The 19535-nt window shown below is 37.6% G+C and overlaps 1 protein-coding gene across 1 annotated transcript in view; it reads right to left on the reverse strand.

Moving 5' to 3' along the window:
• Positions 1-6343: 6343 nt before the first annotated feature.
• Positions 6344-19535, reverse strand: part of LOC124612627 (failed axon connections) — a 165932-nt gene continuing 152740 nt past the window's right edge. Inside the window, exons 2-7 of the mRNA XM_047140927.1 lie at positions 15903-16105; positions 14412-14547; positions 14191-14328; positions 13948-14078; positions 13574-13754; positions 6344-8297 (exon numbers count right to left, since the gene is read on the reverse strand). Of these exons, the coding sequence (XP_046996883.1) occupies positions 8223-8297; positions 13574-13754; positions 13948-14078; positions 14191-14328; positions 14412-14547; positions 15903-16105 (864 nt within the window). The 3' untranslated portion in view covers positions 6344-8222. The remainder of the gene's footprint in view (positions 8298-13573; positions 13755-13947; positions 14079-14190; positions 14329-14411; positions 14548-15902; positions 16106-19535) is intronic.

The following is a 19535-nucleotide window of genomic DNA, read 5'->3' on the forward strand; positions in this document are numbered from 1 at the left end:
AGGAAAGTGGCAGGGATGTGGAGTTGGACCAGGTGAATCTGATGGAACCAAAGGAGTTTAGGTTGGAGAGGAAATTCTGGAGTTATTCTTCACTGTGAGTCCAGATCATGAAGATGTCATCAATAAATCTGTACTAAACTTTGGGTTGGCTGGCTTTGGTAACCAATGCGGCTTCCTCTAAGCAACCTATAAATAGGTTGGCATACGAGGGGGCCATCCTGGTGCTCATGGCTGTTCCATTTCATTGTTGATATTTCTGGCCTTCAGAAGTGAAGAAGTTGTGGGTTAGGATGAAGCTGGCTAAGGTAATGAGGAAAGAGGTTTTAGGCAGGGTAGCAGGTGATCAGCGTGAAAGGAAGTGAGTGCTCCATCGCAGCGAGGCCCTGGACGTGTGGGATATTTGTGTATAAGGAAGTAGCATCAACGGTTACAAGGACGGTTTCTGGGGGGTAACAGATTGGGTAAGGATTCGAGGTGTTCGAGAAAGTGGTTGGTGTCTGATGAAGGATGGGAGACTGCATATAATGGGTTGAAGGTGTTTATCTACGTAGGCAGAGATACATTCTGTGGGGACTTTGTAACCAGCTACAATGGGGCAGCCGGGATGTCTGGGTTTGTGAGTTTTAGGAAGCAGGTAGAAGGTAGGGGTGCGGGGTGTCTGTGGGGTCAAGAGGTTGATGGAGTCAGGTGAAATGTTTTGTAGGGGGCCTAAGGTTCTGAGGATTCCTTAAAGCTCCGCCTGGACGTCAGGAATGGGATTACCTTGGCAAACTTTGTATGTAGTGTTGTCTGAAAGCTGACGCAGTCCCTCAGCCACATACTTACGACGATCAAGTATCATGGTCGTGGAACCCTTGTCAGCTGGAAGAATGATGATGGATCGGTCAGCCTTCAGATAACAGATAGCCTGGGCTTCAGCTCTGGTGATGTTGGGAGTAAGATTAAGGTTTTTCAAGAAATATTTAGAGGCAAGGCTGGAAGTGAGAAATTCCTGGAAGGTTTGGAGAAGGTGATTTTGAGGAAGAGGAGGTGGGTCCCACTGTGATGGAGGACGGAAATGTTTCAGGCGGGGTTCAATTTGCATAGTGTCTTGGGGAGTTGGATCATTAGGAGTAGGAGTAGGATTATTTTTCTTCGTGGCAAAGTGATATTTCCAGCAGAGTACGAGTGTAGGACAGTAAATCTTTGAAGAGGGCTGTTTGGTTGAATCTGGGAGTAGAGCTGAAGGTGAGGACAGGACAGAGGTTATGGATTGGGAGAGAGGTTTGGAGGGAAGGTTAACTACTGAATTAGGGTGTTGTGGTTCCAGATTATGTTTATTAGAATTTTGAGGTTTTGGAGGGAGTGGAGTTGGAAGTGGGAGATTGAGTAGATGGGAGAGACTGGGTCTGTGTACAATGAGAGGACGACGTCACACACATCCATGCCAGAGGCAGGATTCAAAACTGCAACCGTAGCAGCAGCGTGGTTCCAGACTGCAGAGTGAATGAGGAAAAGATACATATACACATACATACATATACATCTCGAACAGTTCAATTTAAGTCACATAGCGTAGTTGAAGCGAAAGATCCCACTCCTTTCTCATATAGAAATTATGGAGCTGGCATTCAATTCCCAAATGTACAGATGAGCTTTGAGAGATATTTGAACATGGATTGCTCAGATTATTACTTCAAGAATGTTTTAACTTTGTGGAAGGCTAATCAATGCCTGTGCCTTCCCCATACTCTGAAGTGGCTAAACAAATGCTATGCATTCCCACCAATATCACTGCCAGTGAAAGGCATTTTAGCATGCCAGACAGTCTTATCGGAAGTGCTGCTATCTCAACATAGATCACAGTGATATGTTGGTAATTCAAAACAGTAAGTACAAGTAAATTATTTCTGAAGATAATATACAAGTATAACTCACAGTATCTGTTTAAATAGTCAACTTATATGTAAATACACAATTTTGTATTCAGCAGTTACTGTCAGAAATAATAGTCACATAGATGTCGTGTATTATATTGTTATCTTCAGAGATTGCTGCAGTAACTGATTCTATTTCATGACTCATTTATCTCAGTTTATTTTTCATTTAGAGAGTATTATCTCTTTCACTGAAGAGTTATGAAATAACTTTGTAAATTGAGTGACACAGAAGAATAAACTTTTTACTTCTTGGCACACGTCCAACTAACAAAATTGCATTGTTTTCCAATACTACAATTTTTCTAAAGAAGATAGCAAGAAAATTTATAGATCAATATATTATGAAGATGAATAATAAATTCATTAAAAATGCATGTGTTGTGTGTGTGCATTTTAATTGCAGGCCACTCTTGGTCATACTTTGTCAGTGTTTAGCTATGAAAGTGAGTGCTGCCTCACTCACAAGCACTTGTGCTCAATCCGAGAGCTTCTCACTGCTCCACAACCAAGTCTGAAGCAATCTTCATAATGGCATAACTGAAGACATCTAATGTGTTTGTTCACGTAATCATCTTAGAAAGGAAAGCGACTTTACTGTTACCCTGCAGAATCTAGTCATAGTCCTGCCTCAAACAGTGATTAATTACATGAAGATCAATCAAAATTAATTGTAATTTCTAAAAACATTTATGTTATATGCAACATGGCTAAAGAGGATTGTTATGGAACAGTGCAAGGTAAAGGCATCCTTATGCATAAATAAGTTTGCAGTACATTGTCTTGCATGAACATTCAGCTGTGAACAAGGTCTGTGCCCAAAGGATTCCACAGAATCTGGCAGTCTATATAATAACAGGAGATGAAACTTTGCTGCTTAGTTTTCGCCTCACACATATCAATCAACTGCTAAGTTTCATCATGATCTGAAACCAGGAGGCAGTCAATGAAGCACTCAACAGAATAATAATTGTTTCTCTGGTTGTAATGGATGTGTCATGACCATTGATTTACTGGATTGAGGAACACTTTAATGTTCAACTGCATTTAAAGTTGTTTGCCAGACATCTAGAAACTCAGGAACCTATAAAATACATCAATTGTTCATCATGACAGGCCAGCTGTATAACGAAACATCAGCCAATTGATTATTTGATAGAAATCACAATGATGAACTGCCTGTTTTCACCAATCTCCACCTCCAATAGCTGTCTTATCCTTCCAAACATGTTTATTAGGTACCAATATCAAAGTGGGAAAAATATTTTAGTTATTGGTTGAAATAAATGCGGAAATGTGAGTTTTAAAGGTAAATATTCTGAGAAACAATAAATACTTACATAAAGAAATAGCTGACATCAAAAATATACCTTTATTAGTGTCATGAAATGCTGTGCTTTGAGCACAGCTGTATGTGCACATAACAAGGACACTGGCAAGACAGAAGTAAAACAATTAGGAAATAATGTTATGATGATACGAGATGGACTGGTAGACTGAAGAACAATCATGGCCCTCAGCAAGTCAGTGAGGAAAGATCACTAATAAAGGAAATTAGATGAAGAGTTGTAATCGTTTGACAAATATTTAGTAGTGTGCTGCTGCTGGAAACTATAGATAATAGTAAATTGAACTACTTTTGCAAATGTTAGCATGTATCATTTGCATACAATGCGAGAGTGAAATGAAAAATACAACTGGCAAATATCAGTACTGGTATGCTATACAGGGTTATTACAAATGATTGAAGCGATTTCACAGCTTTACAATAACTTTATTATTTGAGATATTTTCACAATGCTTTGCACACACATACAAAAACTCAAAGTTTTTTTAGGCATTCACAAATGTTTGACATGTGCCCCTTTAGTGATTCGGCAGACATCAAGCCGGTAATCAAGTTCCTCCCACACTCGGCGCAGCATGTCCCCATCAATGAGCTTGAAAGCATCGTTGATGCGAGCTCGCAGTTCTGGCACGTTTCTTGGTAGAGGTGGTTTAAACACTGAATCTTTCACATAACCCACAGAAAGAAATTGCATGGGGTTAAGTCGGGAGGGCGTGGAGGCCATGACATGAATTGTTGATCATAATCTCCACCATGACCGATCCATCGGTTTTCCAATCTCCTGTTTAAGAAATGCTTCTGCTTTAGCCTTTTCCGTAAGATTTTCCAAACCGTCGGCTGTGGTACGTTTAGCTCCCTGCTTGCTTTATTCGTCGACTTCCGCGGCTACGCGTGAAACTTGCCCACACCCGTTCAACCGTTTCTTCGCTCACTGAAGGCCGACCTGTTGATTTCCCCTTACAGAGGCATCCAGAAGCTTTAAACTGCACATACCATCGCCGAATGGAGTTAGCAGTTGGTGGATCTTTGCTGAACTTCGTCCTGAAGTGTCGTTGCACTGTTACGACCGACTGATTTGAGTGCATTTCAAGCACGACATACGCTTTCTCGGCTCCTGTTGCCATTTTGTCTCACTGCGCTCTCTAGCGCTCTGGCGGCAGAAACCTGAAGTGCGGCTTCAGCCGAACAAAACTTTACGAGTTTTTCTACGTATCTGTAATGTGTCGTGACCATATGTCAATGAATGGAGCTACAGTGTATTTATGAAATCGCTTCAATCATTTGTAATAGCCCTGTACTTAACTAAGTTAAGCACAAGTTACTTTATGGCAAATAAAAACTTTTTATGAAGATTTTTTGAACTCCACTAGAAACATTCACATGCAGTTATACTTCTCATGACTAGATGGTTATATTTTGAAATCTACTTTCCAAGTAACTATTGGGATAACCTTCAGACCTGTCAAATTTGTTCATATTTTCACATAGTGTAAATGAAAATTTCCTTCTCATTGACCATCACTTTGTGTTGAACTATTACTATGAAGAATTCCTTAACAACAATTCGAGAGCAACTCAGTAATGACTCGTGTGGATCAAGTTGAATGCAATCTTGAATCTAGTTACTAATCTTCACACTGTTTGAAGTGAATGAATTTTTGAGAGCCTTGATTGCTATTAGAGAAAGTTGGCACTGAATGTGTGATTTATGTATGACATATTTTGCACAAATTTATGCCAACAAACTAAAAATAAATTCCAGAATGAAATTTTTACTCTGCAGTGGAGTGCGCACTCATGTGAAACTTATTCGCAGATTAAAACTGTGTGCTGGACGGAGACTAAGTGGAGACCTTTGTCTTTTGTGAGCAAGTGCTCTACTGAGCTATCCAAGCACAATTCACAGCTTGTCTTGACAAACTAATTCTGCCAGCAAAGAAATTGACACAATCTGATAAAATACTTTGTTCAGGGACTATATACAGATTACAAATTCTTACTGGTTCAGGGCACACATTGATACACAGCAAATGCAATAAACAAAACTTATTTTATTTCACTAATGCAAGTGTTAGATGAAAAACCCAATATCCTTAACTGATCAAAAACAACAAGAACTGCACATACCCTCAACGTACTTTGAGATACAAAATGTAAGCTTAACTTACAACCAATCATTGGTTGGTAGATTCATGTTGCTCCGAGATTCCTGTTTGGTCAGTTAAGTTACCTCCAACACAGAAAATCTCAACAATGCTGGTTTCAAAGAGAGATTCAAATATGGTATCTATAATAAATACTGTCAGTTGGCTGGACGATTCCTTTCTGGGACAACATTTTTGATAGTGTTAACACACTCTTTAAAGCAATGCATTATTGCTGTTTTTGAATGTATTTTGGGAACTATGAAATTAGCAACTACAGCAAGGGTTATCACAATGATGCACCTGCTAACAACCACAGTAACGAACCAACACATTTTAGCATCAACATTAATTTTATGAACAATTTTAAACTAAAAAATTGTCCAGTCTTTTGTATTCTGCCGACAGCTTTCCTCATTCAAAAATCAAATATTATCAAATACACTTTTAGTTATAACAACAATTGAAAAGTTGTATTGACAACAGAGCAAGAAACACAAATGTGTTAACCAAGTTTGGAACCTGATGTTCCAACTCTTAGAACTGTGGGAGAGAATTTAAACGAAGGGAAAGATTTGGGAAACTTACTTATGATAATAAATTGTGAGCTACTACTTACAAAACAGGTTAGAGTTTAATTCAGAGTGGTGACATGAAATTTATTAATTTCCTGTCCTTCAGAAATGTAACCGATTCCATGTGCACTACATATATATCACAAGAACAGTTTGTTCTTTATAGAGTTTATTAACAAACTACCAATGGCTGCATTGGCTATTCTTTCATTACTTTAAAATGACATCTACTGCTGAAAGATGTTGCTGTTTGGCTGAAGCACTATTACATGCTACAGTGTATTTTTAAACTGCAGTTGTAGTCATACTTTGAAACAAACCTGTATTACAATTAAGATCGTTGACAATGAAACAAAAACAGAAAATCAAGAATTTTACCTTTATTGGCCAAATTTTAATTACAGTCCATAAAGCAAAAAAGCTGATATATTTATATATAATATATATAATATATTTTTTTCTATGAATTAAAGAGTATGTGGAGTGAAAGAGGGAGGGTATGCCATATAGTAATATAATTCTATGAGTATTTGCAATTCTAAAACACAGTCAACTGTTAACAGGGATTTGGTAAAGGAATGGGGGGAGAGAGATGTAAGATGTATATTCTACCCCAAGAATTGTTGGCAGGTTGGTTGAGGCAACATTAACTGCCAAATCATCCCCTGATATGCTTCATGGAGTCCAAAATGCCATCTGCAGAAAGGGCAAGCACCTCTTCCAGTTGCAGAATGAAAAACACACATCTCCATATAATACACATTTTCATGCTGCACCACACATTCAATCTTTATTCACATGCTGTGACACTTTAAATTATATTTTAATAAAATCTTAATATACAGCTATGGCTACACTAACAAGCTGATGTGGTAGGGAAGAAATAAGGACAATTCACATTTATTTAAAGTATAAACATTCTATATGCAGCTTTCATGCTGTACCAAGCTGCCTCAAAACTCACTGAACCAAAAATGTCATGATTCACTCTTTAGTGACACTGAGGTTTATAAGCATGTATTACCCTGTACAGTTTATCAGTCATTCCTAAGGTACCAAAAAGTGAAACAAACAGTACTATTTGGTTACACACTGTACAGAGAAAAACAAGCTCTTACCATCTCGTTGCTCAGTCATTTATCATTTTTTAATCTTATGTGCTCTTGTACTGTATGTGTGTATAAAAGTGTCCACTGCTTGTCTGGTCCCAAGAATCTAAAACCATCCTTCACAGTTGCACTTCCAGGGATGCCATATTTGGTTGTTTCACCACAAAGAGCATTGCCCCTCCCCACTTGTTTGCAGACTTTGTGAAACCTGCACATTAAGTGTCTTCATGCGAACATTTAACGAGGAGGAATAGTAGCTCACTTCATTCTCAAAATAAAATGGTTCTTACAGCTAACATACATTTATATATGCAATTTTGTTTCAGAATCTGGGTCACTTGACCACATAACAATCACTCACAAATTTATTCAGGTGCGTGATGTCAATAGCAGCAGTCAAGGACCTTCAAATGCTGTAGTGTACATAAAAGACATACCACTACAGCTTGATATAATAGTTACAATGAAAGGAAATTAAGGGGAAAATGATTCTCTATCTACTTACAGTATTTTCACTTTATTCTGGGCATCTCTGTCTTTCACATCATTCTTCTCTACTCAAAATTTAATGCCTTAAATCTTGTGCTGGCCAGCTCAGTCTAGAATCTCACCTTTTCCATTAAATGTAATTGTAAAATCTTGAGCCAACAGAAAAGGCTTCTTTTCACCAGAACCCTCTCCTTGACTAAAATCTATGATTCTACAAACACAATTATGTTGAAAAGTCTTCAAAATATCCAGATGGTATAGTGGAATGAATATTGGAATACTTTGTATCGTAGTAAACACATCTCAAAAAGTTGAAGAGGAAAACAAATCCATATTTCATATACTTTAAACAATAACTGTCATTAGTATTTCTCTTAATACACACAACTGTATAGAAAAACTTCCATAAAAAGCTACACAAATAACTCTCGAATTTTTTAAAAATTCTTATAAAATGGTTTTACAATTCTTTAATTTGTGTTGCACATGAACATAAAAAGCTCTTGTCTCATCGACTGCAAGCTGGTTGGCCGGCGGCCGAGGAGAGTTTTGATGCAGTGAGCTAAGCTGGGTCACACAACACACTTAGACACCAAATAAAGGACTTGGGAGGGACAGGGAAGGTTTTCTTATCACACTCTTCACTTTGATTCTTTTTCTTCTTTCTGCTTGTTCTCCTCTACATCTTTTTCAACTTCTTTCTCTTCTTTTTCAGACTGAAACAGAATTACCATTTCCATAAATGTGTGTAATACTGGATAGACAACCACAAAGTAATAAATAAAACTGAAACCTGCGTGATTAATTTTAACATATGGACTGTATATCAGTTGCCACTTTGATGGCGAAAATGTGAGCAAAATGAAAGAACTTTTGATGCTGTGATTGCCAGAGATAGCAGGTAGTACATTGTGTAAGGAAGATTCAAGTGTAGAGATACTTTTAATAATCTTGAGGATAGTTTGGGAGGCTGCAATGCAACAGCTTCATAAATCTGATTGAATAATAATTCCAGCATTTCAAAACGTTTTCACATACAGTATTTGGTGATGACTGCTGGTTTAAGAATCTTGCTCTCCTCCAATGCATCATGAAATACAGTATCATATCCTGAACATTAACACTAGACCAACAGAAGATTTGTAAAATGATTATCATTCCTTTTTCTTAAATTTAGTATCAATTTTTTGTTCATTTATGAAAGGTTATAACTTTTCATACTTTTTCTTTCCTTTATGATGATGTGTTAGGATTTACAACATTTTTGACAGTTCATTCAACATACCTAGAATGGCAGACAGGGTCAGTTTGACACCACTGTAATATCCAAGTTTATGTAGATAAACCAACAATGAAGCTGCAAATACCAGCAATAATGCACAGTTCTTGCTACTCATTATTCAATTATGGCAGATGCACATTCCATTTCGACAGTTCAGATCACTTCATTCACATGACTCTTTGGCAGTTTAAGACTTTTTGAACACATCTCAGAAGTGTTGACTTTTCTGATGAAGAAACGTTAGATCTCCGAGAACTCCAACATTAAATTTGAAATTGACTTCACTGATTAAGGTGAGTGTTCGTATCCGAGACAAGTGAAGATAAGACACTGAATGAAGATGGGTTAGGGGAGGGGGCAGGATGATTCAGATTCTAATCTATGTAAATCCTTACAGCAGACCCAACTGAATGCCTCTACAATGATGGTTACTAGGAATGGAATCAAGTGAGAGATTGCCGAAGTTTGATCTTGTGGCAGAATGTTGGTTACAAATATTGTAAAGCAGGAGGAGGTACTACTACTACTAACACTATCTGCCAACTAGTAGACAATTTGCCGATGCTTTCCACATGGTGTTTGGCCCTGCAGTGCTACCTCTCAAAGAAATACACAATCAAATGCTCGAGAAGTGCTAGAAAACCATCACTGGACTGTGCCACTTTACCTGGAAAAATTTCTAGCCAATATATATGCTTGTGGTGTCATTTGTACAAAATAATGTGTGCGTGGCTGATCTTTAGTCACCTTCTTCGAAGCCTACTATTATGAATAGTGGTCGTACTTCACGAACTTCTCAGGTTTCTCAGTTCTGATTAACTATGAACCCAAGCTGTATACCCACCAGCCAAAAAATTCACTCTTATCTAAAATTTGGGGGAAATTCAGTGGAAAACACTTTTTCTACCTGTCCTGCAGAAAACAACTATAGATAAGCAACTCCTGACCAAGCAAATCAAGATGCAGTTTCACTGAATTCATGTTTGACAAAGCTGACAAATATGGTCTCAAATTCCACAATGCTGAGGATGTGCTTAAATGTTTACTAAATGAAGTTTCCCCGTACCTCAGGAAAGAGGAAATGCACAGAAGAAATCACTACATGACATGATTCTGCATCTGATGGAGGAGCTATTTCTGAATCAAGAAAGAAACTTGACAGACCTCTCTTCAGACAGCACAGAGGAAACTTTAATTGGTACAGTGATTGTCTGTTACGAGATCCCTGAAGAGGCAAGGAAGCCAATGTTTAAATACACTAATACTTTACCATGTCAGAAAGGCAACACAGACTGCATCATGGCTACAGCATGGAAAGAAGAAGAATGTCATTCTCCCGAGAACACTGCATGCTGACGTAGGTGAAACCATAAAAGTCTACAATGGAATTAACTATGGAGTAGACATGGTTGATCAAATGACCAATGAATATACTATCAGGGTTGCATGTAGGAAAATGATGACATGTCTTCTGCATCATCCTGACATGGCGACAATAATGCATGCATCACTTGCAAAAAGTCTATAACAAGAAATGACTAAAGGAGAAGTTCACATTTTAGTTGGCAAATGAACTTGTGGAAATAAAGAAGCAGGGAGTACAGAAAAGAGTCAGACCATCCACTGCAAAAGCAGCAGGACCATGACCAGAAGCAACTTTGTTAAGTGCCAGAAAGCTGCGTGCGAAGAACATGCGTGTGAAACAAAAGTCACCTGCACAAAGTGCACTAGTAGAATACAATGGCTTTAGTAGAATGTCCATGTGTTAATAACACATGTGAGAGTAAGATGGGCAATATATACTAAATATACCTAGAAGGTTCTACAAATAGCTGTATATTGAAGTCTACAGTTAGGAAACTTGTTAGCATGAGCAAAGAAATTGGTAAGTACATGTGTATTAATTATCTTGCATAATTGTTATGTAGCTAGTGAAAGGTAGAGATTAACATGCACTAAATTAAGGTATTAGTGTAAATAAAATATGAAAATATTTGATGCAGGGTCCAGACGCCCCCTTTCCTCCCATTTTAGGACTGTTGAAAATCTGGTCTAGTGTTGACCTTTATTGTTGTACTCTAATATGAAGATTAATCTTTCAGCCTTACCCAATTGGGCTTAATTTCTTATACAGTTGAAGCAAGCACAACTTCACTTCTACGACATTAGCTAATTAGCAGGTATAGAAGTATGGAACTGGAATTTCCCTTTATATGGTGCTACCCATCAGTGTAGAGCCCGTGAGACTACTACTGCTGTGCCATCTGCTTCCTGCAACAGCTGACTAAGAATGTCAACTCACAGTAGCCCGAGTTCCACACATCAGTTTCTGTTTCAAACCCATAAACATGTCTAGTTTTGCGTCTACAAACTATGATTAGCAGACAGTATTGGTTTTCTTTTATTTGAAGAACAATGCTGCCAAATTGCATCTAATTCTTGCTGAAGCTTTCAATGAACCTGCTTTTGGGAAAAAACAGTGTTTCGAGTGGTTCAAAAAATTCAGAAGTAGTGATTTAGATGTGAGAAATGGCGAACACAGGAAACCATCGAAAAAATTCCAAGACAACTAATTGTAGGCCTTATTGGATGATGATGATGGACTCAACATGAACTCATGGAACAATTTTGCGAGATGCAGAAAGCCGTTTCTGCACTTTTCCCATAGCTTTCAACTGACGAGAAAGTGGGAAAATGGATTATGCATGAACTGAATGAAAGACAACAAGCAAATCAAAAGGCCAATTGTGAAATGCTACTTGCCAGATACGAAAGAGAGTTGTTTCTCCATTGAATAGTGACAGGTTATGAAAAATGGATATATTTTGAGAATCCTAAGTGTTTTAAGTCATGGGTGAATCCAGGCAGACCAGCGACATCCACTAGAAGACCGAACCGCTTTGGAAAGAAGACAATACCTGTGTTTGGTGAGATCAGGAGGGTGTCATCTATTATGAGCTGCTAAAACATGTTAAAACCATTAACACTGATCACTATCAACATCAAATGAGATTTAAATCAAGCATTATGTGAAACAATTGAAATATGGAAAAAGGCAACACAACGTCATATTGCTCCATGATAATGCTCCATCACACACACCAAAACAGGTTAGGGAAATCATCAAGGCATTCAGTTTGGAAATACTAGGGCATTCGGCACATTCTCCAAACTTGGCTCCCTCCAATTATAAACTATTTACATCACTGGGACGCACTCTTGCAGAACAACACTTCAACTCATATGAAAATTTAAAAAAATTGCTCACTAACTGGTTCACTTCAAAAGAAGAACTTTTTTGGCATGGTATTCATAGCCTGCAATACAGATGGGAGAAATATGTAAGCAGCACTGGAGATTATTTTGAATGAAATACTGTTTATCAGTTTTAAAGAACAGACATGTAATTATTGAAACCAAATTCAGGTTTCATACTTCTACACCTGGTAAACATGATAGTTAATACATTTTGTATGTGCTTTAACAACTTATATTTGTTCATATTAACAATATACGAGAATAACTGGTTTTTCGGAAATGAGATACCAGTATCTATGGATGCACCACATCAATCACTATTGTATTGCAAAAATTTTGTGAAAAAAGTACTCTGCTAATCTTCAAGCATTTTTAAGTACTGTAGAACCTCTGTTCCACTAGGCAATGTTACAGTGCGAACTTCTGCAGTAGAAGATAATGTTCTATCTTTACTGACAATATTTGCTGTGTATCCAGCTCTGGGCCCCTTTGGTATATATTTCTTTTGAGACTGACAATTTACATTCCTTGAATTCAAAAACTCAAATTAACATTTTATATTTGGTAATTTTTGCAAATACAATATAATGTTTATGATCTAGGTGACAAAACAAATTTGACAGCTACAGACAGTAGATGAAACAAGGATCTACTTGATGACAACCTCGTAAAATTTGCTCCTGTGAGAATATGAAGGAGTTGACAACTAATTAAATATGAAGTAGTATATTTAACACACGCTTTTTTGGATGTACATTACAGTTCCACAAAATTAACATTGGACACAAAATAGGAAGACTTGCTGTTATTTATGGCATACTGAACAGAGACTTAGGAACTTTTGTATAGGAAGCAATCTCAAAAAACCAATTTGGATTCACACTTTGTGTAAAGGGAGAGTGGTGTGGGTTCTAACAACAAAAAAGGTTCAAAGTGGAGGGGAAAAGGGGGGGGACAGGGAGTATACAAATAAAATGAAACTGCAGAAATGAGAACAGATTGACATTAAAAAGTTGAGGAATATGTCATGGATTACACTAAAAGGCGAACAGTGGTGGGCCATGTTCCAGTTCCACAAACTTATGTGTTGACTGAGGCATGAAATGTGTGTTTAGGAGGTTATGCAGAAAGGGGGTAGGGGACGGGCAGGGGGCAGCCAATATCAATATCAGTACACGATTTAATACACTACATGGGCTAGTACATGTAGTAACAACATATAATCTGTATTCATAACAATGGAGAAAAGAGAAATATGTTAATTTTTAGGTGTTAATACAATATTCTAAAAACCAAAACAAGAAATGAAGCTGCCTCATTTCATGCAGGAGAAATGGAAAATGTTAACCTACTACTACTACTACTACTACTACTACTACTACTACTACAACAACATTAAATCTGATGTCAAAATTAATATTCATCTTTTAAAGGCTAGTATTTACACTGTACCTTTTCTTTCTCAATCTCTTTTTCAATCTCTTTATCACCCTCCTTGTCACCTTCCTTCTCATCCTTCTCCTTTTTCTTTTCCTCTTCCTTTCCTTTGCTCTCTTTCTCTTCTGGTGGAGGTTTAGGCAGGTGAGAGTTCAGATCTAGAGTTTTGCAGATCTCTTCCCAGTCAGGGAAGCACCTGCGTTCAGAAATTAAATTTATAAAATTATGCACAGTTTCTCACAAAATATACTTCAGTTATCCTCGTAGTAATATTCTAAACCCAAGAATGAATGTTATTAGCCAATAGTTTTGTCAAAGTTCTTCCATTAACACAAACACATATCTGAAGCATAATATATATATATGCCTTAACATGACGGACATATTACCTTTCTTTCATTCTGTTCACATGGCCTACAAGGTTTGCACAGTTCTCTTGCATGTAGTCTCTTAGCGAATACTGAACCTCCTTTTCAATGAAATATATCTGAGCCAAGCTTGAAAATGCTACAACATCCAACTGAAAAATATAAAGGCAAAATCAAATTAAATACGAATCTTTAATCATAGCATTTGTGAAAGTGAAGTAACAAGCAAGTTTTTTTTTAAACAAAAATGTAAAGAAAAATTACCGTCGTCGGCTCATCTCCGAAGAAGAAAGGTTTGTCTGCCAACATATCTGACAGTACTTTGAGATCATTTTGACCAAATTCAATTATTTCCTCAGGCTTGTGTACACCAATTCCCTGAGCTTTCACTTTCTTGGCTCCCTGAAACATGGAAACATTTATTTTTATATAAACTGTCAACAATGTACTCAGATGTAACTAAGTTTATGTTTGTTTAACTTTACCTTGCGGGCAAATGTGAACTTGAAGAAGAAGTTTAATATTCCATTAGGGATTTTTGAGCCAAGGGCATGCTGCAGGTTTACTTTATATCCCTTGATAACATTATCTGGGTATTTTGTCCTCCACCACGCAACCACCCTGTAACATTTTAATTTGTTATGACATTCTTACTTTGTGATTGTGTGCCATGTGATGATACCTTACATCATTATTTAATGAATGAATGAACATTTAGTACATAGAGAGAAAGAATAATAGTAACAGAGTATCTTTCCAACTTTATTACAAATTGTCCTAATAGATGTGTCTAAAATTTCCTCAATGCAAAAGTAAGTCAATTCAAGGTAACTTTCAATTTTTTTTAACCTTTCATTTGTCCACCCTATTGCCACAAATATGGTAGAATAAAATATACAATGTGTCTTCATTTCTTGAGATGGTATCAAAGAGAGAAAAATATTACCTGTATAGAGCTGAAGTACAAGAAATAAGAATGCTTCAGAGCAAACATGTATACATGGGTTGGACGAAACAAAAATTCAAATAACTCCCATAGTTTTTTGGATAAATATTTAAAAATCACTAAAATAGAAAATTATTTATAATCTGAATTAATGGCTAGTAACTGAATTAAACTAAGATAATATCTGTTGGCGAGACAGGTTTATATGCTTATCACTTCATAATAGCAAAGACAATGTTTTCAATTTATTCCCATTCTGGCCAAAATTGTTACATTTGAGACACACTCAGCTCGTCTAACTATGCAACATAGTGACTCTTTTACTATACTTTTTGTAATAGGGCCTGCAATTGACAACTAAGCATCCATAAAACCAGAATATTTATTACTATTTGAGTATTTCTCACCAAGTTTCCTTAAAGAAAACTGATCCAGTATCACTCTGGATGGAAGTGTCAAAGTTTTAACATTTTGGCATCGAGCCAAGCTGTCATCAGTGATAATGTACCAAGGTGCTATTTCTGCATGGGAGCAGGGGCATTGCTGCAAACTCTTCCGAGTGTGGGTCCATGTGTGCTCTGCCAGGACTCCACGTGGTGTTGCTTGTGGTAGTTTAGACAGTGTCTAAAGCAACTTTCACTGCACTTAACTGGTTTTACTTATTTTATTTTATTTTAGAAGCAAATGAAAGGCCATTTTGCCTTGAGAAATTTGTAATTACACCAACTTCATTAGAAAGTGGAATACAGAAATAATTCCATGTTATGCAGCAGGCTGTAACATTACTAGAACTAAACCGACACACTACATGGTGCTGAAAATGTTTAGGCCATGAACTGGATCACATTAATATTGGCATGAGCAGACTCTACTCTACATCTCCAACAGGTCTATTCAACAAATTAAACCAGGGCCACACAGCATTGTTTCACCCATAGACAAAATTAATGTGAATGTTCAACCACATATGAACTGACGTCTTTACATATACTCAGCTTCTGTGACTAATGAACAGGCATTTTACACTTACCAAACTAAATGATTCTCAATCATTGAGATCATTGCATGAGAGACATTCTTCTGATCATTTGTCAGACCTGCATCCAAGTCTTTCCCAAATCTTTGTCCCAGCTCTTTTAGGATGATGGTACTGTCAGCAATTTCTTCACCATTCAGCTCTACAAATGGCAGCTGTCCCTTTTTCGACCGGAACTTCATTTTGTGATCAACATTCTGGAAAAGAAAAATATTTTACAACAGGACACTTATTTACATCCTTACAGTTAATTAGATAAAAAGAGCCTGTGTTCACCATGTGTGTGGCAAAAACAAGAGACCTGAATAGGATTAATGAGTTTAATACAACATGATGGATGGGCAGTGTTTGAAGGCAAAGTGATGCACTGAATGAATGAATCACCCATGTGTGTTTCAGAAGACTGAAGTTTAGAATTTGGTAAGTTTGTTCTTTCAGGCATATATTTTAAAAGTATAATGTTTGTACATTTAATGTTATATTTCCTTTATCTATTGTGTGTTCTTGAAAAGCTCATGCTTTTAGATGATTCACATTAATTGCAGAGGCATCGATCTTCACTTAAGTCTCCAAAATCCTCCTTCCATGAAAAGGATAGTTTACTGTGGCCCTCTATGGAATTTTACTTCTACAACAGCAGTTTAAGTGGCACACTATATTTTCCTGAAGGTACTGTAATGTTGCAAGATTGATTACTAAGACCACTTTTTGTAATTATTTCATACATCAGTCCTATGAAGTTTATCACAGTTTTTGTCTGTTCCGTCAAAAATTCAGCACCTAAAGAAGCTTATACTCAGCATCTTCATTTTATCAAAATAAACCGTAATTTTCTGCAAAGTGGTTAGTATTTCAACTGTGGAATCAGCTGTTTCCATCTTAATACAAATTCCATTCCCCACAAAAGCAGTTTTTTCATTACTCTAACAGTCTGCAAGCAGTTATAGCATTCACTGAGTAAATGCAATGCCAAAAATAACCAAGCTAACTGGGAATTAAAGCTGACAGTCAGGAGTGAATCTTTGGGTTTCCCAAGTGATATTACTAAAATTGGTATAGAACAGATCCGAAAAGCTTTCTTTTCCCAGTATTCATCTTTCACTTTACAAACAATGAATGTTTACATATCCTTCTGGGCTAGTACTCAAAAAGTTATGGCAGAAACTGACCGCATACTAGGAAAACCCCGAAGGCTTTGTGGTTCTACTACTTTCCAATACTTTCTCTCCCACGGATGCTAATCCAAACAAGATATCCAAGCAGGAGAACAATACTGGCATATTTCAGGGTTGAACCAAGTTGTGGCAGCTTCTTCAGTTGTTTAATATTGATCACAATGGGCAGTGTTTGATAAGATATAACTGTGCTCACCTGAAGTACCAATGTTAATGTTGTGACTTGGTTCAGATAATTTATAAGCAGTAAAGAGAGTTTTTCATAACTTCTCAGCTTACAGTTACAAAATGCTGTTACTACAGCTTACAGTACCTAATCTTTGAGGGGAGGAGAATTCAAAAGTTTTGTAGTTATGGTAAAATAGTTTTAAGGTTTAGTGACCATTATGAGTACATTTGCTACTAGTCAGTATCCACTAAACACACTTCAAGTCTTGAAACTTATGTGTCACTGCATCAGGGCAGGCTGTAAGTTTGGTTTGTAAAATTTTTTCTGGTTACACTCATATTGGCGTTAACATGTTCTCTGAAAGTCTTGCTTCCAGCAGGAACGAGAAAACTTGCGAGTACAGTTGTGTGTTAGAGCCAGAGATTATCATGGTAATTCTGTTCCATGTATTTGTGAATTATTTCCTTGTTACTTGTTAACACTCCACTTAAGTTTGAAGGAAACAGATTTATGTTAACTTCACCCCAGCAGTCACTAATTTGTTGTAGAACACCTCTGTGTGTCACGACTTATTTCAGGCACCTCCATATTTTCCCTTCGCCGTACTTCTTGCATCCTCGTCCCTAACATTTTTCTGATGTGTCATTTCATTATAACGGGGGCAGCGACTAACTAAATTGGAATGCTTGTGACAAACAGAAGACAAATCGTAACGCCTATACTACTACAGGCAAGAGGTTAGAAATTTACTCTAGCCTCCTGGAGTACTCGAGTCCAGTGATCGCGAAGGGTAGTGCACGCACGATCGAGTAGTTCCGTCGGCTTGTGCTGCTGCGCGAAATCTCGCCGGGACGTGGCAGAGTGGGGCGGGATGTTGAGGGCTGGGGGAAGGCGGCTGCTCGCGCCCGGGCAACGGCCGCAGCCCGTGCTGCGCTCGTATTGATCGTGCTGGCCGCGCCCGCCCAGACGACGAGCAGACAGCAGGCTCGGGAACAATGCTAGCCGGCGCTGGCGCTGGTGCTCCAACAACAGCCGCGGGCGCGCGCGCGCTCTACTGTTTCCATCGACGGCGGGTTTTCCGCACATTTGCACGCCATATTTTTCGCAAACAGAACAAGTAGGTTCGTTCTGAATCCGTTTTGAAGGGAAAACTGGGGAATAGTAAGTAATTGCGACCGCATCAACCAGTTATTTGGAATGGAGTGCTTTAAACGCGAAACGGCATGTTCTAGGTGACTAGTCCATCACCGACACACAATTTTGTGCTACGGAGTAATGCGATATTAATATTAGTGACTTAGCGGATAACAGTTGCAGTTTCAGTATTTCGCACAAGGCATCGTTCGTTATGTGGCTGTATAAGCTGATAATTTTATTAATAGCCAGACCTATCACGTCAAGATATCAGCCGCGTGCAATAATCGTTAGCTAAATGTAATTAAATAAAAGGTATGCTCGGCGAATTTGATGGAAGTAGCAGTCTGACTAGTACTTGGGTCATGTCACACGAATTGGTACTGGAAAGCAATTATCAGTAGGTCTATGAAATTTAACACCTAAATAATCGTCTTGTGGTGCAGTTCTTCTTGTCTCCGTGTTTGCTGAGAAAATGGGATGAGAAGTTCCGCCTTATGCAAGACACCTTTTTTTCTATTGTTTCACCCATACATGTTTCAGCACTTTTGTGCTATTGTCAGTGGGTTCTATTTTTTATTTTTAACTGTAAATCTGTTAACATATTAACATTTGTGTTGTTTACAACATTATGTAGACGTTGCATTTATAACTTGATTGGCAAAAAGTGGGTGTAAGCATATGGACAACAACATGTAAGTTATGTTAACTAATGCTTACATCCACTTTTCGCCAATTAAGTTATAAATGCAACTTGTACATAATGTTGTAAACAACACAAATGTTAATATGTTAACAGATTTACAGTTAAAAATAAGAAATAGAACCCACTGACGATAGCACAAAAGTGCTGAAACATGTATGGGTGAAACAAAACAAAAAACAGGTGTCTTGCATAAGGCGGAACTTCTCATCCCACTAACACCGAAAACGCTGTTTTAGGTCAAACGTAGCTGGGACTGCTGAAATGTGTGCATCAGTGTCACAAAATACTGACAAGGGCATCGATTGCGTACAAAGGGCAAGGCAAACTATCACATTTCTCGCGCTGAAGACGGTGATAAAAAGCGTCGAACGTGTCAACTGACTCAGGATAAGAACTGTGTCTATGAAACCTAACTACAAAATCCCGAAAATTTTTTCTGGATG

The sequence above is a fragment of the Schistocerca americana genome, chromosome 1, assembly GCF_021461395.2.
Source record: "Schistocerca americana isolate TAMUIC-IGC-003095 chromosome 1, iqSchAmer2.1, whole genome shotgun sequence".
In the NCBI taxonomy this organism is placed as follows: Eukaryota; Metazoa; Arthropoda; class Insecta; order Orthoptera; family Acrididae; genus Schistocerca; species Schistocerca americana.